We start from the raw sequence: 22,222 nt of genomic DNA, 5'->3' as shown, positions 1-22,222 counted from the left end.
ATTTCTTTCTTAAGGGTTTTTGGCCTTAACCTTCCTTATTTGCTAAATTCTGAATTCAAATTTTAATTATTATTTACTTGCATAACATTTATGTCAGAAAAGAGGTCTACATATTGCCATCTTTTCTCACAATTTTGGTGGCTGACTCTTGATAAGGACACCGAGCACTGAGGTTATGTGTTATACAACAGTTTTTTTTTTAATTTTTTATGTATACTGTAGATTTGTTCATTCCTTCTTTTGCAGTTTTTATTATACACTCAGTGTTCACTGAATTATAACGACCTACCTATCATGTAATGCCTGTCTTTTGGTTGGCTGTTCCACTCATACAAAAGTTACAATATTTTGCAAAACCTAGTTGCACCCCAAGAAGTACTATCACTTTTAGATCACCAAAAATATTTCACAGATATTTATCATAGTTGATACTTATAACAACAACAATAATATTTTATTCATTTTGATAGAAATTCTGTGATTTTTATTGTTTTTTTTTCATAGCATTATTTTTTATTTTATTTTTCTTATGTGTTCACGAATTTGCAAAATTTCAATATAATCTACGTCATCTTGACTTTCCACAAATTTAATTAATGTCTCTGCAGCTGTTAGGGATTCATTACAACTTACTTTGTAAGCTTGCTGTAGTTCCTCATCATCGTCCTTGTCAGATCCTGCTGTAGGTTCTTGCACACTTTGGATTAAGTCATTGTCGATCATTTTTTGTAGCCAGGTTCATTTTTGTCCATATTTAACAATTGTTAAAACTTGCCTTGTCAACTTTGCATCCTTCAATATTTTGAACTGAGTTTAAAACATCAGTAACAATTTCTGCAGTATTATTTGAGTCTCCCACTTCCAAGTTATTTTTGGCAATTACAAAGTCATCGGGAAATATTTTTTTGAACAATTTTATAACTGTTTTGCTTTTAAATTCCACCCATGCAGTAGAAATGTTATAGATAGCATCTTTAATTGTTAGTGACTTCCAAAATAAGAGGATTCTTTTCCTCAGTGATAAAGTCCATCATCAAGGTCTTTCGTACTTTCATTTCATTCTCTCAGTCACCCTCTGGTCCATAGGTTGTACAAGTGATGCTAAGTTGGGTGGAAGATAAATGCCGACAATATCACCATTTTCTGCAGATAATTTTCCCAATGGAGGATGGAATGGAGCATTATCTAATAACAAAATTGCTTTGTGGGAGACAAATTTTTTAATGTGAGGAACCAATTGATCTGGCCACCACTTTTTGAATATATCCCTAGTGATCCTTGCAGGTCAGTAATTATAATGATCTGTTGGAATATTAGTTGTGTCCTTTAAACTTCTAGGAGATTTTGATTTTCCTACTACTGTAATTTTAATTTGTCATCCCCTGAAGCATTTGTGCAGAATAAAATTGTTATCCCGTCTTTGCTAATTTTATATCCTGGTGCATTTCTTTCTTGTACAGATGTCAACGTGATTGGGAATTTACTCACCAATAAAGTCTCATCTTGTCTGCATTGTAAATTTGCGATGAAACAAAACCCTTTCCTTTAATAATTGTAGTGAATTCATCACAGAATAAAGTTGCTCCCCTGTTATCTGCACTGATAAGGTGAGCTTTTCACCCTATATCTCTAACTCTATTATACCATGCCAGTCTTTAAATCGTTTCAACCAGCCAGATGAAAATGTAGGTGTTCCAGACATTTCTAATTTGCCAAAAAAAAAATATTTTGCATTGCTTAAAATCATTGGTCCAGATATTGGAGTTCCTTCAGCTCTTTGTTGTAAAAACCACTTAATCATACACTTTCAAGTTGTTTTGTAGCACATTTATAGTACCTTTCAGTGATTCTTTCTGAAGCACAAGCAGATGTGTCTTATTCAGAAACAAATTTATTTATGTCGGTCTAGTTTTTAATGATGTCCCATACAGTTTGTTGGCCAATTCCAAATTCGTCTGCAAGCTTTGAAACACTTTCACCTTTTTCATGTCTTTTAATAATTTACAGTTACTTTTCCACTGTTAAAACAACTCGTTTTCATTTACCTGACCTTTTTAGGGGTTGAAATGCAAGATAAATATTACATACAACAAATACCAAGCACAGGAACAAGCTTTCACGATGCTCAGTAGGCAAATGCGAATAGGTTGCATTTATATGTAACCTATTCACATTTGTGCAACTCATCCAGTGCAGGTTGGCAGATCGACCGTATTTAGCAGTCAGGGGCTTTAACCCCAGTCTACCGCGTGTGCTACTGCACTCCCACTCCTGACCACTCCGCTACGGAGGTCTCGTTTTACGACAAACAGCAAACACAGGAGCAAGCTTTCACGATGCTCAGTATACAAATGCAAATAAGTTACATTTGTATGTTATTTGGCATTAGAAATGCGGCAGGTGTTTCAAGACACTTGACTCCACATCTGTGAGTATAAAAACATCTAACATGATTTACCAGGTGGCAAAATGAAAGATGAGGGTATATCAGGGTTAATGTCTAAGTTTGAAGATGATATGAAGGTTGGCAGGGTTGTTAATGACAGTAATGATAGTACACTACTACAACAGGATCTGGAAAAGTTGAGCAGATGGACTGAGAGGTGGCAACTGAAGTTTCACATTGATAAATGTAAAGTACTGCATATGGGTAACAGTAACCCCAGAGTAACGTATCAACTGGGTGGTACTACATTCAGGGTAGTGGAGAATAAAAAGGACCTAGGGTTGTTCCATTCAGATATGAAACTTTCTGAGCAGTGCAGACAGCCAGGAGCAGCTCGTGGGGTCTTGTCAATGATACACAGGAATTTTGCTAGCAGGGATAAGGAGGTGATTGTCCCCTTGTATAAGGCAATAGTCAGGCCACACCTTGAGTACTCCATACAGGTCTGGTGGCCTTACTTTAGGAAGGATGTAGAGCTGCTGGAATAATACAGAGAATGGCAACGAGATTCGTGAGTGGAATAAAAGGTTAAGTTCTGCAAATTGCAGTGTCTGGAGATCAAGTACCTACGAGGTGATCTAATTGAGGTGTATAAGGCCTTGAATGGATTGAGCAAGCTCAATGCTAATGGGATTCTTCCTCTTGCTCAGATTACTCACCTGAGCGGGCATAAATTCAAATTGAGGAAAGACAATTGTAGAATAGATGTGCGGAAATTCGCCTTTAGCCTGCGGGTGGTTGATAGTTGAAACAAACTTCCATCTGTTATAGTGGAGGTCAGCAACTTAAATAAGTTCAAGGGAGAACTAGACAAACATTTGGAGTGAATGGATGGATGAAATGAGAAGGGTGGGTTTTTTTTTTTTTTTGGTCTATGCTATATAAGCTTGCTTTCTTGCATCATATGCTCTACTAATGCTAACATTAATGTCCTCCGACTGATCATGAAACTATGACTTGGCATCAAAAATCAAACAAAAAGAAAGAAAGCTATATAAGCTTGCTTTCTTGCATCATATGCCTCTATTAATGCTAAAAACCTGTTTACTTATGTAAACATTAGAAAGATGGGAATGAGTCATATTTGTCCTCTGGATATGAATGGATTAACTGTTGATGATGCTGTTCAGGTTTCTGTTGGACTGAATAGGTATTTTACATCTCCATTCATACAGGAGGCATTTTTTACAAGGGATACCAGTCATTTATCAAAATCTACAAGGGAGCTAAATGATTTTGTGATAACTTAGAATAAAGCGGAAGAGAAATTGATGAAGATAAACATAAAAATGGCCCATCTGGGGTAGATGGGATCTATCCAATTATATTAATGGAGACAGCAAAGGAGATAAGCAAACCCTTAGTTACAATTATGAACACATCCATGAATTGAGTGGAGGTCCCTGTGGCCTGGAGAAGTGCAAAGATATCCACAATTTTCAAAAAAGACTGGGATTAAAGGGTGAAATAAGAAATTAGACACCTGTTAGCTTAACTTCTGTTCCAGGGAAATAAATGAGTCACTTCATAAAAAGAAATAATGCAGGAACATCTAGCAAGGCATGTAGTTATCTACAGTCACAACATAGATTTGTTAAGGGCAATCTTTTCTGACCAATCTGATTGGATACAAAAAAACTTTTAACACTGTTCTTCATAAAAGACTGCTGTAAATATTGGACAGTGTAACATTAGCAAAAGTTACTGTTAGGAATAAAGGGACGATTGGGGTGAGAGAAGACAAAGAGTGACTATTAGTGGGCACTATCATTAGTGGACATCCCCAGGGTTCAGTGCTGGGCCTATTTTTGTTTTCTGTATTTATTGATGGAGGCATATCACGATTAATTTCTAAGTATGCAGTTTATTGGAAGATTTTCAGTTTGGCAGGATATTTAGTAACAGTAATCAGGGTATGCTATTGCAACAAGATGTAGATAGATTAGGTAGATGGCTGAGAAATGACAATTGAAGTTTAACAGTGACAAATGCAAGATATTGCATATGGTTAGCAGTAATCCCGTATGTTAATCTGGGTAGTGGAAAATAACACTCAGGGTAGTGGAAAATTTTAATTTTCTGCTACCTGGAGTATTGTGGAGTCAGATATGAATTTCTCTGAGCAGTGCAGATGTGCTGCTAGGACAGCTTTAGTGGTTTTTTCATTGATATAGAGCAGGGGTGACCAACAAGTTGATCATGGATTTAATTTTAGTCGATCACGACGAATTTTAAATATACAGTCATCCCTCGATTTGTGCACCTTGTGCAATGAAATTTTTGAGATGGTAGATCGCGGCACATTTTGAAGGAAAAAAGTAGATCGCATCAAAAATTAAGTTGGCCACTCCTGATATAAAGAATTTTGCCAACAGGGAAAATTCTTTATATCAGGTCGGGATACAGGTCGGGAATCCCCGCTTTAGAAAGGATGTGAATCTGTTGAAACTTGTGCAGAGAAAAGCAATGAGATTAGTAAGGAGAAAAGAAGAGGTTGCTCTTATGAAGAAAGGCTTCCTACAAATTGCAGCATTTGGAGATTAAGAATTGACCTGATTGAGGTGTTTATGAGTTTGAATGGATTATATAAGTTCATTGTTATTGGCATCCTTTCTCTTGATCAGACTTCTGACACATGAGGGAGCATAAACAAATTGAGAAGGATGGTTACAGTATAGATTGTGAAAATTTTGCCTTCAGCCAGTGGGTAACAAACTTTCTTCTGATATTGTGAAGTGGGTAGGTTATATGAATTCGAGGAAAGTTAGATAGAAAATAAAGAGAAGAAAAGACTGAGAGAAAGAAAGAAAAAATAGAGAGAGAGAGAGAGAGAGAGAGAGAGAGAGATTAGAGGGGTGATGGACAGGTCATATAGAAAGTGTTATTTTTGTTGCTGTTCTTTTTTGGCTGATGCTTGAAGCTTGTTTTCTTGCATCATTTTTCACTTCTAATACTAATAGGAGTTGTACTAATATATCTGAGTAGAGAAAAGTTCATATGAACATATGGATCTGGAAAATTGGATTATGTGAAGTTTTAGCCAACGAGTTGTTGATTACCTGAACAAGTTACCTCCACGTGTAATTGAGGCTGTCAGTTTGAAGGCATTCAAAAGACAACTGGATAATTACTTATGTGAGAAGGGAAACATATAATTACTCTATTTTGCCATCATCTTTTTATATAACTCCTTTTATTTTTTTATATCTTCCTTTTTATTTTATTACTTTTTGATTTGAATTTTTTTTTTAGATTATTGTTGGTTCTTATTATTTTATTTTATTTTTTTGGCCATTGCAGCAAAAACTTATTTCTTCCTTGCTTTATAATTAATATTAATTCTAATATTAATTATAAAGTACTAATACTAATACCAGTACTAATACTAATGCTTCCTTACCAAGTAATGACCATGTCACAATACTTTGTGAACCCTTCCGTAACACAGCAGTTCAAAATACCCTCCTTCATTAGCAGTAAAAAAAAAAAAAAAAACAGCCATTATCAACCCACTGCAGGATGGAAGCCTCCTCAACAATTCATGTTGAGGGAAATGGACCATAATCTGCCACGCTGGTCCAGTGCGGGTTGGCAGATCGACCATATTTAGCAGTCAGGAGCTTGAACCCCGGTCTACTCAAGGAGCATGTGCTACTGCACTCCCGCTCCTGACCACTCGACTACGGAGTTAGCAGTATAGGTGTTAAAATGCAGTATAGATGTTCAAAATAGCCTCCTTCATTAGCAGTATAGGTGTTAAAATTTCTTTGCATTGATTGTCAAACATACTTAAAATTATCAGAGTCTTCTTGATTTTGTAACTGCCTGCTTTCAAAGACTTTCCTTATTGCCAACTGCAATTGAATAGACTAGAACTTTTAGGCAATCCCATTTGAAAAAATCCTCCTCTTCCCTACAGAAATCTGTATATGTATAGTTTCAGATGTACAAGCATTACTTTAAAGAAAAGTCATATTGATAAAATTTTCAGGTTTTTTTTTTCCTCTCTCCTCAGAAGCACTAAGTCCAATTTTTATTCCGTACCATACCATTCCTTCCCCTCCCCCCACAAAAATTGGTGTCTTCATGTAAATTTAGATATGATTCTGACACTACACGAGAAGTAAAAGTTAGATCAACACCAAATTTACAACTTTTTTTTTTCTCCTTGTTCCATAGAAGGTTTTGGTTCCAATTCAGAGATTCTATACTCCAAGTCCTCCCACACCGCAAAAAAAACACCTATAGATATCTGTATATATTATATGATCATAAATATTTAGAAATATAAATAAATTTAAGTAACCCAGAAATAGAGTGACATTTCCATCTTATAGTCAAGGTCTACATTTCCATCTTGCTTATAGTCAAAGGTCTACATTTAAAATGCCATTTATTATTCATATTAAAAGAATGATGATAGCACAATAATTTTTTTCACAATAAAGTAATTATTTTATAAACTGATTCATTAAATTTAATATATTTTTATAGAACCAACAAATTCCAGAAACATACAAAGAGCCTGTTATTGATCATATTGTAAGAGTCCATCAGACAGTATCTGAATATAGTGTGAAGTTTCAACAACAACTAAGGCGACAAAACTTTGTTAGTCCTAAAAGCTATTTGGATTTTATTAATAAATATTTGCAGCTTCTCATGGAAAAAGATGGGTTTAACACTGCACAGGTAATTTTCATTAGAACTTTTAGAATGTAATAGAAATCTAAATGTGCTGTCAGAATCAATTTATTACATGGTGCATATTGTATCGTGTAAGGGCTAAGATAGGCGCCTCTGTAGCCAGGTGGGAAGGAGCAGCAGTGCTTAGCATATGCTTCTTGATTAGACCGGGGTTCGAGCCGGTCACCACCAAATATGGAGGATGCGGAACGGTCAGGGAATGACCACCGCATATCCCGGAGCAATATGGCCTCAGTTGCTAATGCTCCTAAAAACCAAATAACAAACATAACAAACAAAACAAGGGCTAAGATATACATATATAGCAGTGCTAACAAATGAGACTTCTTTCTTTTATCTTTTGCTCTGCATTGTTTGTCATCAAACTCACATAGGTTTGTAATGTTAATTTCTTAAAAGAAAGTTGACCACATTTAGATTTGAGTATGATAATCAATTTCATTTATTAGGAAATTTTTGTTTATAAAGAAATATGTTCAGAAATATTGGAAATGTAGAGAGGAGGTTTAATTCTAAACCCTTTTGTACCAGCATATTAATAACTGAAAAAAAAAATGTTACAAATTATAATGAAACAAAAGTGGTGTGCACTACAAATATGCAAAATTTATTTATTTTATTTTATTTTTATAATTATTATTTACAATTTTTCACAGAACACTAGTGTTCCGCGGAACAGTTTGGGAAACGTTGCTATATAGGCTTGCTTTCTTTCATCATATGCCCCTACTAATGCCAATGCTGATACTAACCCCTTCTATTTACCCCAATGATAATTACATCTTTAAGTAAATCCCACATCAGTGCACTCTGATCACTGCAACATAGTGGTTCCTTTATCTGCAAATTCTTAATGCACAAATAATCACTCATCATCATTCTACTCTTCTGTTTGGCAAGGCTTGAGTCCCTATTTAAATATCGTCCTCCATTATTGTCGATCTCTTCAATCTTGAATCATTTGTTGATAACTCTGAAAGCCTGTGTTTTCCTTTAAGCATTGGAGCCATTCTCTTTTGGGTCTTCCTGGTGGGCTCTTATCTCCAATTCTTCTTGTCAGTACTACATTAGGCAGCCTGTGTTGTTTCATCTGGTTCAAATGTCCAAACCACTGAAGTTGTTTTTTTGTAGATCTGCTCTATTATTCTGCATTCAAAATTTAGATCTATCCTTACTTGTTAATTAGTTTTATGTTCTCTCCAATTTGTTTTATTGATTTTCCTTAGACATCTCATTTCAAATCACTGCCAATAGTTATCTGATTATAATCAGATCAAGAGTATTACTCCCTCTGGTAGTCTGTCAAACATGCTGCTGTGAAAACAATCATCCAGTAAATCCAGAAAAGTGCTAGTATGCGAGTGACCTAACCAGTCAATATCTCAAAGTTAAAATCTCTGTTATAAGACATTCTGATTTAATGGCCCACTCTACTTCTCTGTACAACTGTTCATTGTACTCATCAGAATAAATTGGCCTATAATACACACCTACTCTCAACTTTGCTTTTTCAGTTCTTATGTCACACTTATGTGGCTCAACGTTGCACTGTCCATCTGTGTCAACTGGATGCACTTTCTTAGATTTTATGTTTCCCAACTAACACTATAATCTCTCCTCCTTTCTTATCCTGACTATCCTTTCTGTACACATTGTACTCCCCAAATTCCAATTCTGCATTCCTTATACCTGTGTGACACCACGTCTCTGATATCCCAACGATATCCACCTTTGATGTCTTGACCATCACTTCAAATTTATTTACTATACTCCTAGCATTGGTGTACATGCAAATTTACATGCACCTATTTTTTCTTACCCTAATGCAGCCCATGTATTTACCTGTTCCATGATGAACCCTGAGCTATCCACTTTCTTGGAGTGATACCAATAAACATACACTCTAACTAACTTCTAGCCAATGTTCATTTCATTACTGCACTGCAGGAAAAGAGCATGGATAGGCTGCAATTAGTTCAACATATTTGATTTGTTCTGCCATTTTTAAATGCGAATATTGTAATAAAAAAGTAAAAATTCAGATTAAGAGGTAGAAATTTATGGTCATTATAGAGAAATCCTTTTATTTTCAGAGTCGTTATACTGAACGTAAAATTGCATTAGATTAATAAGAAAAATAGCCAGGACCAACGACGTTGGACATTATAATGTTAGCACTGCCATTAGTGGAGACATATGATGCAAGAAAGCAAGCTTATACAGCATCAACGAAAAAAAAAAAAAAAACTCATATTTCACCCATCTATTCTCTTCAAAAGTTAGCCCACTTTTTCTATAAGTTTATTTAAGCTTTTGACTTCCATAACAACAGATAGAAGTTTGATCCAGCAATCAACTACCCACTGGATAAAGACAGATTTCCCTCAGCATGAATTGCTGAGGAGGCTTCCATCCTGCAGTGGGTTGATAATGGCTGCACTTTACTTTTTTTTTTTTTTTCTGCACATATCTTCGACAACTGTCTTTCTTCAGTTTGAATCTATTCCCCTTCAGGTTTGTAATTTGAGCAAAAGGAAGAATCCCAACAGCATTGAGCCTGCTCAATACATTCAAGGCCTTCGATCAGACCACCTCGCAGGTGCCTACTCTCTAGACATTGCAATTTGTAGAACTTAAGCCTTTCTACATAAGAGCACCCCCTTTGTCCCCTCACCAGTCTTGTTGCCCTTCTCTGTACTACTTCTAAAACTCTACATCCTTCCTGTTAGTACTACATTAGGCATGAAGCTACATGAAGCTTCCAGACCTGTATGCAGTACTCAAGGTGTGGCCTGACCATTGCCTTATACAAGGGGATAATCACCTCCTTATCATTGCTAGCCATATAACTGTATATCATTGACAAGACCCCCATGACCTACTCTCGAAGCCTGTCTGCCCTGCTCAGAAAACTTCATATCTGACTACGTAATTACCCACATATCTCTTTCATTCTTCACTACCCTGAGTTTAACACCACCCAGTTGTTTCACTTCTCTGGGATTAAGTGCTACCAATAAGCAGTACTTTGTATTTGTGAATGTTAAACTTCAGTTGCCACTTCTCAGCCCATGTGCAACTTCTCCAGATCCTACTGTAGAAGCATACTCTCATTATTGTTATTAACAACCCTGCAACCTTTTTATCATCTGCAACTTTGATATTAAGCTTGATATATCTTCATTAATATCATTGATAAATATAAACAACAATAGCCGAAAACAATTAGTCCACTAAAAGCAGTGTTCATTGATTACCACTCTCTGTCTTCTCCCACTCAACCATCCTTTTATCCATTGTAGCAACTTACCCTTAATGCCATACTGCTCCAATTTTTACAGTAGTCGTCCATGTGCAACAGTATCAAAAGCTTTCCTGAAATCCAAGTATATGATATCAAAAATAATTTTTTGCATTCAGTTCCTTTGTCACCACATCATAATATCCAATCAAATTGGCCACAAAAGACTTCCCCTTAACAAACACATGCTGTGTCTGAATTATTATTGCTGTCTTGTCTAGATGATCCTGCAATGGTTCTTTAACGAGGGACTCCATTATTTTCCCTGGAACAAAAGTCAAAACTTACAGGTCTGTAATTACTCATGTCACCCTTTGATCCCCCTTTGTGAATTGGAGATACATTTGCACAACCCCAGTTCGTGGGGACTTACCCTGAGTTCAAGAATGCTCTCATAATTATGGCTAAGGGTTCATTTACTTCCTTTGCCATGTCCTTTAATATAACTGGATAGATTCCATTCACCCCAGGTATCTTTCTTATGTTTAATTTCAACAATACCTCCTCCACTTTGCTTTCAGTTATTACAAAATCATTTAACTCTCTGCTAGAGTTAAATAAATTAGAATTGAGAAACATCTGTCCTTCTCTTTCTTGAATAACTCCTCATGTGTGAATGTAGATGCAAAATAATTATATAGTTTGGCAGCTATCTGAGAATGATCATCTACAGTCAAACTATTGATATTAAGTGATGAATCTGATTCATCCCCTTCCTGTTAGGGTTTATATAAGTAAAGAAGTCTTTGATGTTTTTCTTCATCCTTTGCCAAAGATTTTTCATAATCTGCCTTCCCTTGCCTAACCTCCTTTGTGATTTGATTACATACTAGCTTATCCCTACCGTAGGCTTCTGTGTCGCCTGATAATTTATATGGATCCCATGCATTTCTCTTCTCTTCCACAGGTGTCATTAGTTCATCTGACATACACTTTGGCCTAAACCTAGAACAGTATTCCTTAGTTGGAAAACATCAACTAAACATCAACAGTTGATCCCACTGTATAGATTTTAAAAAATCTCTGAGACCATTGTAATCACTTTTACGAAAGCACAATCCTTCCCTCTCCCGGTAGTTATATCTTTGATGATGGTAGTTATATCTTTAAGTAAATCCAACATCAATACACTGTGATCACTTCACCTAGTGGCTCCTTTATCTGTAAATTCCTATTGCATGAATAATCACTACTGATAATCAGATCAAGAGTGTTAGTCCCTCTTGTTGCCTCTCTAACATGCTGCTGTATAAAACAATCATCCAATAAATCCACAGAAGCCTTGCTAGTGTGTGAGTGACGAACCCACAAGTTCCTGTCAATATCGGGAAATTTTAAATCTCCCATTATAAGACACTGATTTACTGGCCCACTGTTTCTCTGTTTAATTGTTCATTGTGCTCATCAGAATCATTAAGCCTATAACAAACTCCTACCCTCATTTTTGCTTTCCCAGTGCTTATGTCACATGACACTGACTCAACATTGCTCTGTACATTTATGTCTACTGGATGCACTTCCTTAGATTTTATGTGTTTCTTCACTAACAACATATCCCCTCTTACCTTCCTATCCTGTCTAGTTTTTCCCTACACATTTTACTCCCCAAATTCCAATTCTGCATTCCTTATATCTGTGTGACACCACAATTCTGATATCCCAACAATATCCAGCTATGATGTCTTCACCAGCACTTCAAATTCATCAAATTTATTTATGATACTCTTAGCATTGGTGTACATATAAGTATACATGCACCTGTTCTTACTCTTAATTACTCCAACTCAGCCCATGTATTTATTTGTTTCTTGACCCCCAGCAATTCCTGAAATCCCCAGCAACTTGCTTTCTGGTCTGTTGCTCATTCCAATAGAAGCAGTGCAAGAATCACTTCCACCTCTGCATACGGCTACTGTTAATCTATTAGTCTCTGAATTCCCTCAAGCCAGAAGTTTTTTGACCTACCTAATGGTGCCTCGATAGCATCAGCAAATATTCTTGCACCCTTTATAATTAAGTGTATCCCATCCCTGTAGAAGCAGTCTCTCCTGTTAATAAGCACAGACCACATTGAGAAAAAGTCTACCCCATGAGCCTTGCACAGTCTCTCCATAGCAAAATTGTTTTACAAGGCTATCATCAAATACTCTCTCCTATTGTGTCTGGGCAGGATTGCAGACACTTTCAAATTTAACCCCAACTGATGACTTTTTTCCAACATTGACCTTTTTTTGTTAAGTAAATCTGCAGATCTCCTACATTTAATGTCATTAGTACCAACGTGTACAACGATATGACGTTTTATGCCCTTAAAAGATATCTGCTGTACAACGTCAAACATTTTTGCTCTTGGTTGACATTCCCTGGTCCTATTTCACCTATCCTTTTTGCACAATATATTTCTCTTTTCCCTGACAATTGAGTCACCAACAATAACTAACTCCTCTGGATCCAGCACTTTCTGTCCTGAAGATTGCTGCTGTGTTGCCTGGTGCACAAGAGTCAGCTCTGGCATTGAGTTGGTCAGCTGGGAGCTTGATGGCGCACCATTTTAATTCCTTTAAGGGTATCTATCCAACTCTTTAAACTCTCATAGATGCCCATCAGAATGCTGAGTTGGCACCTAATTTTTTCTCATTCCCTAGCACGCGCACACACACACACACACACACACACACACACACACACACACACACACACACACACACACACACACACACACACACACACACACACACAAAGACATCCTCCATGGCTAGATCATGTCCTGTTCGAAGAAATCCACAAACATATCTCATTTTGCACAGTATTTTAGACTGTGATGCATTTGAGAATCACTCCCTTCAGTTCTGTCCTGAACCACAGCACTTTTGCTGCTTTGCACACATTGCTTTGCTCCTCTAGTCTTGGCAATGTTTCCGTTTGAATACAATTTAATTAACAATAAAAATTAATAAGATTTATAAATTTAATTGATTAATTGAATACTATATTAAGCTAACAGATTCCTAAAAATGCAGTGCTATGTATTACACTTTCTAGTTTTAAGTTATACCTTATGCTATGAAATTCGAGATATTTGTTACACTGTTCTATATCGATCTAATATACTACAACAATGGCAACAAGTAATAATCAAAATTCGTGTTGGGACAATAAAAGGAGCATCACTATAGAGGTTTGTATTTATATAAAATACATGTATTCTCAACTGCTGTTATATGAATACATGCATTTTCAATGAGGGTGATTATTTTCAGAACATTAATATAGAAACATTCATTTTATGACATTTTTAGAACATTAATTTTCTCTTAATTGATGTAGCACAGTTTCCACTTTAAAGATAATCAAAAGTATAGTCATTATTTTCTATATTTTATATATTTTAGTGTGAGCGCTTACAAGAAGGTTTGAATAAAATAAAAGAAGCACGCACGCAGATTAATGTCCTTCAGGAACAACTTGATGTCCAAACAGTTGCCGTCAATGAGAAAAGTATTGCCTGTGAATCTTTGCTAAAAGTAATTGAAGAAAATACTGTTATAGCTCAAGAGAAACAAGCCATTGCTTTAACAAAAAGCAAAGAGATTGCAGAACAAAGCAAAATAATCAGTGTTGAAAAGGTTAACCTTTTAACAAATATAGAGATATATATAAAATTTGTTGCCTGATTTATATATATATATACACATTTGAATTAATTTTTTTAATAAAACAGTGCAGGTTGACCATCACTAATCCAGCCACTGGTAATTCAGACATAATTTCTGTGAATGTAATTTCAAATTTCCCAGGTCGGTGCACCAACCTGCCACTACTGTTTTGGTGGCGTTGGTTGCAGCATCAGCTGTTGGCACGATCTCGTAAGCACTGGCAAGCCATTCCCACTTGTTTTTCTGCATTTATTATATATAACCTGCCCACATTTAGCCCCAGCTATGGTTCCAATGCATAAAGGAAGTGCCTCTCGTGGTGTAAAGCATTGTCCATAACAGATAAAGTTGAACTTCTTAAAAAACTCAACAGCATTGTGTCTGTGAGAAGTTTAACTCTGCTTAATTGTAAATTCCAGCAATTTCTCTCAGTTCCTCTTATTTTAGTAATTTTCTTTTAGCCTTCCTTTTTAGATTTTTCTTTTTTTTTTACAACACATTTGTACAAACTTGCTGAAAAACACAACACAATGTGATGGATAATACAGCGCGCTGATGAACTTGTTTTCACAAAATCTCTAACAATACTGACAAACTTATTGCAACATTTAAGAGTTTATTTTATCGCAATTGCAGCACTTGCCGCGCATGCAATAAACTAATCACAAACGACCTTCATATGTATGCTGTAATAGCGTCACACGTATGTGGCCGATGCAGCTTCTCAAGAAATAAAGTAACTTACTGGGCCACGTTGGCCACATTATGCGACATAAAAAAAAAGACTGGTTAGTTGTTGGGTAAACTGTATGTGCTAAAATAACCACCAGTGATCCAGCAAACTCACTAATCCAGCACTACACAGGACCCAATGCTGCCGGATTAGTGACGGTCGACCTGTACTTTATAGAAAATTGTTTCATTTATTTTTCTTTATATGTCCTCTTAATACTATTGCTGTTTTAAACAATTATTCATTATATGCATATGAAATTTGATATCCAGTATAATTTTTAGATTAATGCATATCATGGGAATTATGTCAGATTAGATAAATTGTACATACTAATATTAAGCTAATACTAATATCATTATCAATTCATTCATCCACATGGAAATTCCTCCATGCTACTCATCCAGGAGCCTTGAACAAAGAAATAACAAAACAAAATGAATGGCTCTTGCATAATCATTTCTTTTGTCCCAGAAACAGTTTTATCAATTGTGTTACGTTTTAGTGCTTTCTTAGTAAGGCTTCTTTATCTCAATTAGCTTTTGAAAATTTATATTGATTAAATGTATCATTAAGAAAGATAATAATAGCAAATTTTTCTACCCCATGGGCCTTGCATATCTCTATCTCTACAGGGCCAAATTGATCGACAAGGCTCATCATATACTTCCTCCTATCATATTTGGGCAGAATTATAGACATTTTCGATTTAAATCCTAACTGTTAATTTAATTCTCAATCTCCCACTATTAATATCATTACTGTCAACATGTTCAATAGTATCATCTTTTGTGCCCTTAAAAGCTCTATTTCATCTACTTTAGCCCCTACTTTTTCACTTGCTTTTTTTGTCAGTAATTTCCCACTTCCTTTCCCTTCTATACCCCCATCCAGGACCTCTATTAATGGGGACAGGTAGTCATGCACCCAGATTTCCGAGTGGAAACTTTTATTATTATTATTATTAGCCATATGGTACAAGGAAGCCTGAGGCTTATGCTGCACCAGACAAAAAAAAAAAAAAAAAAAAGAAATTCCCGAGATACCATGAGAGAGAGAGAGAGAGAGAGAGAGAAGCAGAAAGGAATCATCAAGAAACAGAAGAATGATGATATCCAGCTCAGGACTCTGGGTTTGCCAAGCGCGTACCCCCCGAGGTTAAATATATCCTTTCTTCCATAAAGCTTTTAAACTGTTATAAATCTCTACATTTTCAAATTCTCAAACTATTTTGAGAATATATATATATATAACACAAAATTATACCTGGTTCCTGGGCAATGTGACGCTCTCACCTCTATTGGTGGACGAATCACCACTTGGCAGGTATATAGGTACACTGCATTCACGTAGACAGTAATTCGATGGATAAACGTGAATTAACCAACTTTGAAAGAGGGATGATAGTGGGTGCCTGATGCATGAGTCACTCTATCATGGAGATAGTACAGAAATTGCACTATCCCCTTTCGACAGTATCAAGAGTGTATTGGGAATACTCCATTTCTGGAATAACATCTCATCGCGAACAGCACTGTTGTGGGCAGCAAAAAGTGGTGGATGAAATTGGCCATCGACGTCTGTCTGTCTCACATTGTTTCAGCCAACCAGAGAGCAACAGTGGCATAAATCACTGTGAGCTTCGACAAGGGAGATGCCAGAAACATCTCCACCAAGACCATCAGGTGATCATTAGCTGCAGTAGGTTATGGGAGCTGCTGACCCACCAGAGTCCCATTGCTAACACCACAACACAGGACCCTACGCCTCAACTGGGCGAAAAAACATCAGCACTGGACCTTGGATGATTGGAGATGGATCTCCTGGTCTGATGAGTCCCATTTGCCATTATTTTGAGCGGTTGGGAGGGTATGTCTGGTGGAAACTGCACGAAGCTATCCACCTGCCATGTGAACAATGAACTGTTCAGGCAAGTGAACGGTCAGTAATGGTTTGGGGCAAGTTCAACTGGCACAAGTTGGAACCTCTGATACGTCTAGATGCATCTCTGAATGATCCAGGTTATATGTCCATCCTTGCAGACCATCTGCATCTCTTCGTAGTCATTATGCACCTACAGGGCAATTGACTCTTCCAGCAAGACAATGCTCTTCACCACAGAGCCGTGGTTACTAGAACATGGTTTGAAGAGCATTCCACAGGTTTTACCACCATGGAATGGCCTTACATTCACCAAATGAACTTTGTGGAGCATCTTTGGGATGCTGTGGAAAAGTCTGTTCGAACTTTGGATTCTCCGCCCAGGAATGCGATGGAATTATGGACAGTGGTGCAGCAAGCATGGATGAAAATACCTGTGGAACACTTTCATGACCTAGTGGACTGAATGCCCTGCCGTGTGACTGCCTTTATCCAGACGAAAGGGGCTTACCCATTACTAGGAAGGTATCCCATGATTTCTGCTCGCTCAGAGTATTTTATATATTTTTATGTATTTTATGTTTTTTTGGCAGGAATTTTCCTTCTATCCTTCTTCTCTTCCTTTCAACTACTTAATCCCCCCCCCACGCTTTCGAAATACTGCAGTGGACATGCCTGGGCCATATAAATGCAGCCTTCGGAACATGTTTGCTTCCCCCTTTGAAGATGGTATAAGTGAAAAGCCCTCATCAAGCTTTGGGTAGTTATCTCCCTTTATACCTCCAGTTATTCACCATGCATGGATTTAAAGTTAAAGCATTCTTTCATTCTTTTGTCCTGTTATAAGATATATCTAGGCAGGTCTTCTAATACTTATTCCATCTATTTCAATTATACCGTACCTGGTTTCAGTTATTATGGCTTCCCTTTCCCAAAGAACTGAACAAACTTGAAAATCTCAGATAAGAGAATTCCTGTCTTAAAATTTCTAAAAGATCTTTATTTATAATATTTCTATTAAAAAAAAGAAAAAATCTACTTGAGATTGATTTAAAAATTTAAGTTAAAATAAGGACACAGATCACATACAAAAGAAAATTACAATGAGTTAGCATTTGTCCGATTTTACGGATATTAGTGGATCTTGATCGCATAAGTTGACTGTCCAACATGTTGTAGTATTACATTTCAAGACAATAGGATTTCCATAATTTTTAGATTGCATAATTAGTTAGACCTCTACTAATAGATTTCCAAGTGGAAACTTTCACATCCTTTCCTCCATAAAGCCTTTAAGCTGTTCTAAATCTCTACATCTTCAAATTCCCAGCTATTAGTATTACTATTAGCAATGGCCACATGGTGCAAGGAAGCCTATGGCTTATCCTGCAGCAGCCAAAAAAAAATAAATAAAATAATAATAAAAATAATAAATAATAAAAAAATAAATAATAATAATAATAATAAAATAACAAAAAAAATAATAATAATAAGAAAATAATAATAAGAAGAAAATTAAAATAATAAAATAATAGTTAATAAGAGAAAAGAAAATGGGCAACCTAAGTGTTTCCCACCTCCCGTAGGTAATTATCCAGCTGACCTTTGAATTTCCCTAAACTGTCAGCCTCTACCACCCATGTAAGTAACGTATTCCAGTTATTTATAACTTGCTGGCTAAAATAAAACTTCCTGCAATCCAGTCTAAACATCTCTTCTCCCCCCCCCCCCCGTAACTTGAAATTGTGGCTCCTGGTTCTAGAATCATTTATAACCATGAAAATTTTATCCTCATTCGATTTTTGCTTATGCCTCTCAAAGCCTTAAACACCTCAATCAAGTCTCCTCTAAGGTGCCTAGTTTCCAAGCTCTGCAACCCACATATTCAAGTCTTTCCTCATATGAACACCCTTTTGCCGATCTCATCAGGCGAGTTACCCGTCTCTGGACCCATTCAAGAAGAACAATGTCTTTCTTTAGGTGCAGTCTCCATACCTGAATACAAGTTTGGTCTAACAATAGCCTTATACAATGGGATTATGATGTCCTTAGCTCTACTAGCAGTTTTATTGTTATTGTTCAATACATCATCGATAGGACACCATGGGCCTTCCTGGAAACTTGTCTACAATGCTCAGAGAACTTAAAAGTCTGACTGTTTCGTAACACCCAAGTCCCTTTCCTCCACTACTGGCTTTAGTTCAACTCTGCCAATTGTATGAGTTATTTTGGAGTTACTGTTCCCCAGGTGAAATACCTTACACTTTCCTGGATTAAAGCATAGCTGCCATTTTTCTGACCATCCTTGTAGTCTATCTAGGTCATTCTGAAGAAGCTCTGCTTGGCGGCGATCATTAACTACTCTACCAATCTTTATATCATCTGCAAATTTAGACATCTGGCCCTCTATCACTTGACCAATGTCATTTATGAAAATCAAAAACAACAGTGTGTGTGTTCCTAATACTGATCCTTGGGGAACCCCATCTCAACCCAATCTGAGGAATAACCATTTATCACAACCCTCTGCCTCCTGCTCTGAAGCCATCCAGCTATCCATCTAAGGATTTTCCCTGTGATTCCAACCTGTTCCAGCTTAGAAAGTAACCGCTCATGTGAGACTGAGTCAAATGCTTTGCTGAAATCCAAATAAACAACGTTGAAATTATTCCCAAAGTCCAGCTCTATCAAAATAGCTAACCAGATTAGTTAAACATGATTTTCCCTTTACAAAACTGATGAGGCCATGCTGAGTATCCTTCAGAATTCCATTTCTATCTAAATTATCCTGAGTTCCAACTTTGATCATTTGTCTCCATGATTTTTCCTACTACCAAAGTTAGACTGACCACCCAGTAATTTCCCACTACACTCCTAGAACTGCCTTTTTATATTGGAAATACATTGGCACTTTTCCAATCCAACGGAATCACTCCTGAGTTCAGTGATGCTCACATAATTTGCCTCAATGGTTCATTGTACTCACTTGCCGCATCCCTTAAGATTATAGGGTATATGCCGTCAACCCCAGAATCTTCACTGGCCTGTAGACCTGAAAGGTTTTTTATTAAATAAACATGTGAGATTTCAACATCATTCATTACATTTTTTGCAACTTCACTCCCATAATTTCTCATTGACATAAAGGGTTTTTCTTCTGTAAATATCAATGCAAAGTAACTGTTGAGTTCATTTGCAACTTCAGCTGTGGTATCTAATACTATCCCATGTCCATTACATAAGAGTCCAGTCTGGTTTGTTCTTCTCTTCTTTGCATTTATATATGTGAATAATTCCTTGTCCCCCACCCTCTTTGCCAGCAATTTCTCATAATCTTTGCCAGCCTAACCTTTTCTGTGTCTCTATTACAGATCAATGTAATAACAATGTAGCTGTTATACGCTTCTGTATTTTTTATTGCTCTGTAAATTTTTCCATGCTGTCTTTTTCTGCTCAAGTCATCTGGCAACTTCATTATTCATCCAACTTGGAATCCTCCTCGTGGAGTATTTTTTTAATGGTATATATGCATTCAAGGCTTCTGTGATTAATGTTTTAAAGGTATACCATAGTTCAGTTTGGAGGCTTGAAGTGGTGAAACCCATGTTTAGTCTCTAGAGCAAAGTTTCCGGCATCCCCCTCCCCCCATACTTCTCCTTCAACCCATGCACGGTACTGTTTTTTTTGTGAGATGAAAATATGCAAGATTTTGTGATGGGAATATCCATGATTGCCTGAAATTTATTAGAAATGCCATAGTGTGGTGGGGAGGAGCCCATAACAGTTCCAAGAAAACTCTCATGAGCTTTTACAGGTCTGAGTTTGCTTTCTATCAGGACTGGAATTAAACACAGGCCTTTTTCGTGTGGCATAGAAAAATGGTAGTCAGCATACACTGAGAGGTATGAAGGGAACAAAGGATATGAGGTAATAGGTGGGATGGGAGTGAACATTTTGGAAAGCAATATGAAGTCAACTGACACGGATGGATATATATATATATATATATATATATATATATATAAATGGAAGAGGAACCAAACTGGTAGGAAACTGAGTGAAGGAGAGAGAGAGAAAAGAAAAGATAAAAATAACACAAGATGTATTAAAAGGCTTGATTATTTGGGAAGGTTAACAGGGATGGTTCAAGCAGTGGTCAACAGAAATGTGGGGAAATATGCAGCCGGCCAGGAGTAGGATTTTAAATTTGCAACTTGATAAAAAAAAAATATATATATATATATATATATATATATCACTATATTATACAGTTGAATACTCTACATCCCAATATTGCAACATACTATGTACAGAGAGGTCCATTGCAAAATTTCACTGATGGCTCATCCCACCTGATGAATATCAAGTTAGGTGTGTGTGTGTGTGTGTGGTGGGGGATCATGGTACTTCATTACTCCTGCCCCTGTATTATTACTCCACTGATATTGTCTAGATCAATGGAGAAGTAATATAATTTTCTCATTTCAGATTTTTATTTCTGAGAAACAGATAAATAGCTACTGTACTTTATAAGGAAACAGAGACATTAGCTGGCAGAATTTTATTTTGTGTAAACATTTGTTTGTAAAGAAAATTAGCAAAGAGATCGGTAATTTTTATCATGTTTTTTTGAGTTGGGCTGGATTATTTCAGACCTGTGCAAAGGCAAGTAAAGCCATGAATGTAGCTGTGTTCTGTCTTCAAATAGCAGATATTCTAAATTTGGTTTGTAGGGTGAAAAACACACTGTCTAATGGAGGATTCTATTATCTCTGTCTGGGACTAATTCAACAGTGTCTGCTGAGTCAAATGCATAAAGTCTTTAGATTATTTAATTAAATATACCCATTTCAACAATTTCCATTCCTGAGGAAGTTATTCCAAGGTCTGCTTCATTGTTCTCAATTAACTTAACTGAGAACAATGAAGAACAATTTAATGGTATAAGTTCTCACATGAACTTACACCATTAAATCTTTTAACTCTTGCTTCTAAGACAGATGCCTCAGCTGTCATGATCTCATCCTAGCATTGATAAACAGCCAACTTAGCATGACATTTTTGAATAATAATAATAATAACAACCAGATATAACTAACCACTCCATTCACTTGGCACCAGTACCCATCACAGGGAGGGAAAAAAATCCCAGGAAAAAAATACTAAGTACTATAGGTTCTGATACCTTTCGTGTTTGGGGTTTTCATAAAAAAAAAGTTGTATTCACTCTCTGTGAGATATCTACCAAGTTAATAGAGGCCGTGTAGCACCTCAATCCATCGTAATTTCCTTTCCTGAAGTTATAACCCATTCCTTTGCCTTTCTAGTGTGCTACTGTACTCCCCCTCCTGACCAATCGGCTAAGGATATCCGTAGCCAAGTGGTCAGGAGCGGGAGTGCAGTAGCACACGCTCTTTGAGTAGACTGGGCTTCAAGCCCCTGACTGCTAAATACGGTCGATCTGCCAACCCGCTGTGGACCAGCATGGCAGATTATGG

General features: G+C 36.6%; 1 protein-coding gene across 1 annotated transcript in view; it reads left to right on the top strand.

Moving 5' to 3' along the window:
* Dhc98D (Dynein heavy chain at 89D) overlaps window positions 1-22,222 on the top strand; it is a 971,787-nt gene that overhangs the window by 504,825 nt on the left and 444,740 nt on the right. The window contains exons 34-35 of the mRNA XM_090387912.1: window positions 6,941-7,138; window positions 13,847-14,080. Coding sequence (XP_090244038.1) covers window positions 6,941-7,138; window positions 13,847-14,080 — 432 coding nt within the window. The remainder of the gene's footprint in view (window positions 1-6,940; window positions 7,139-13,846; window positions 14,081-22,222) is intronic.

The sequence above is a fragment of the Mastigoproctus giganteus genome, chromosome 2 (genome assembly GCF_048544385.1).
Source record: "Mastigoproctus giganteus isolate SK-2022 chromosome 2, ASM4854438v1, whole genome shotgun sequence".
Classification (NCBI taxonomy): Eukaryota; Metazoa; Arthropoda; class Arachnida; order Uropygi; family Thelyphonidae; genus Mastigoproctus; species Mastigoproctus giganteus.
The sequence above is the reverse complement of the archived record's forward strand: the minus strand, read 5'-3'. Positions and strand labels throughout refer to the sequence as shown.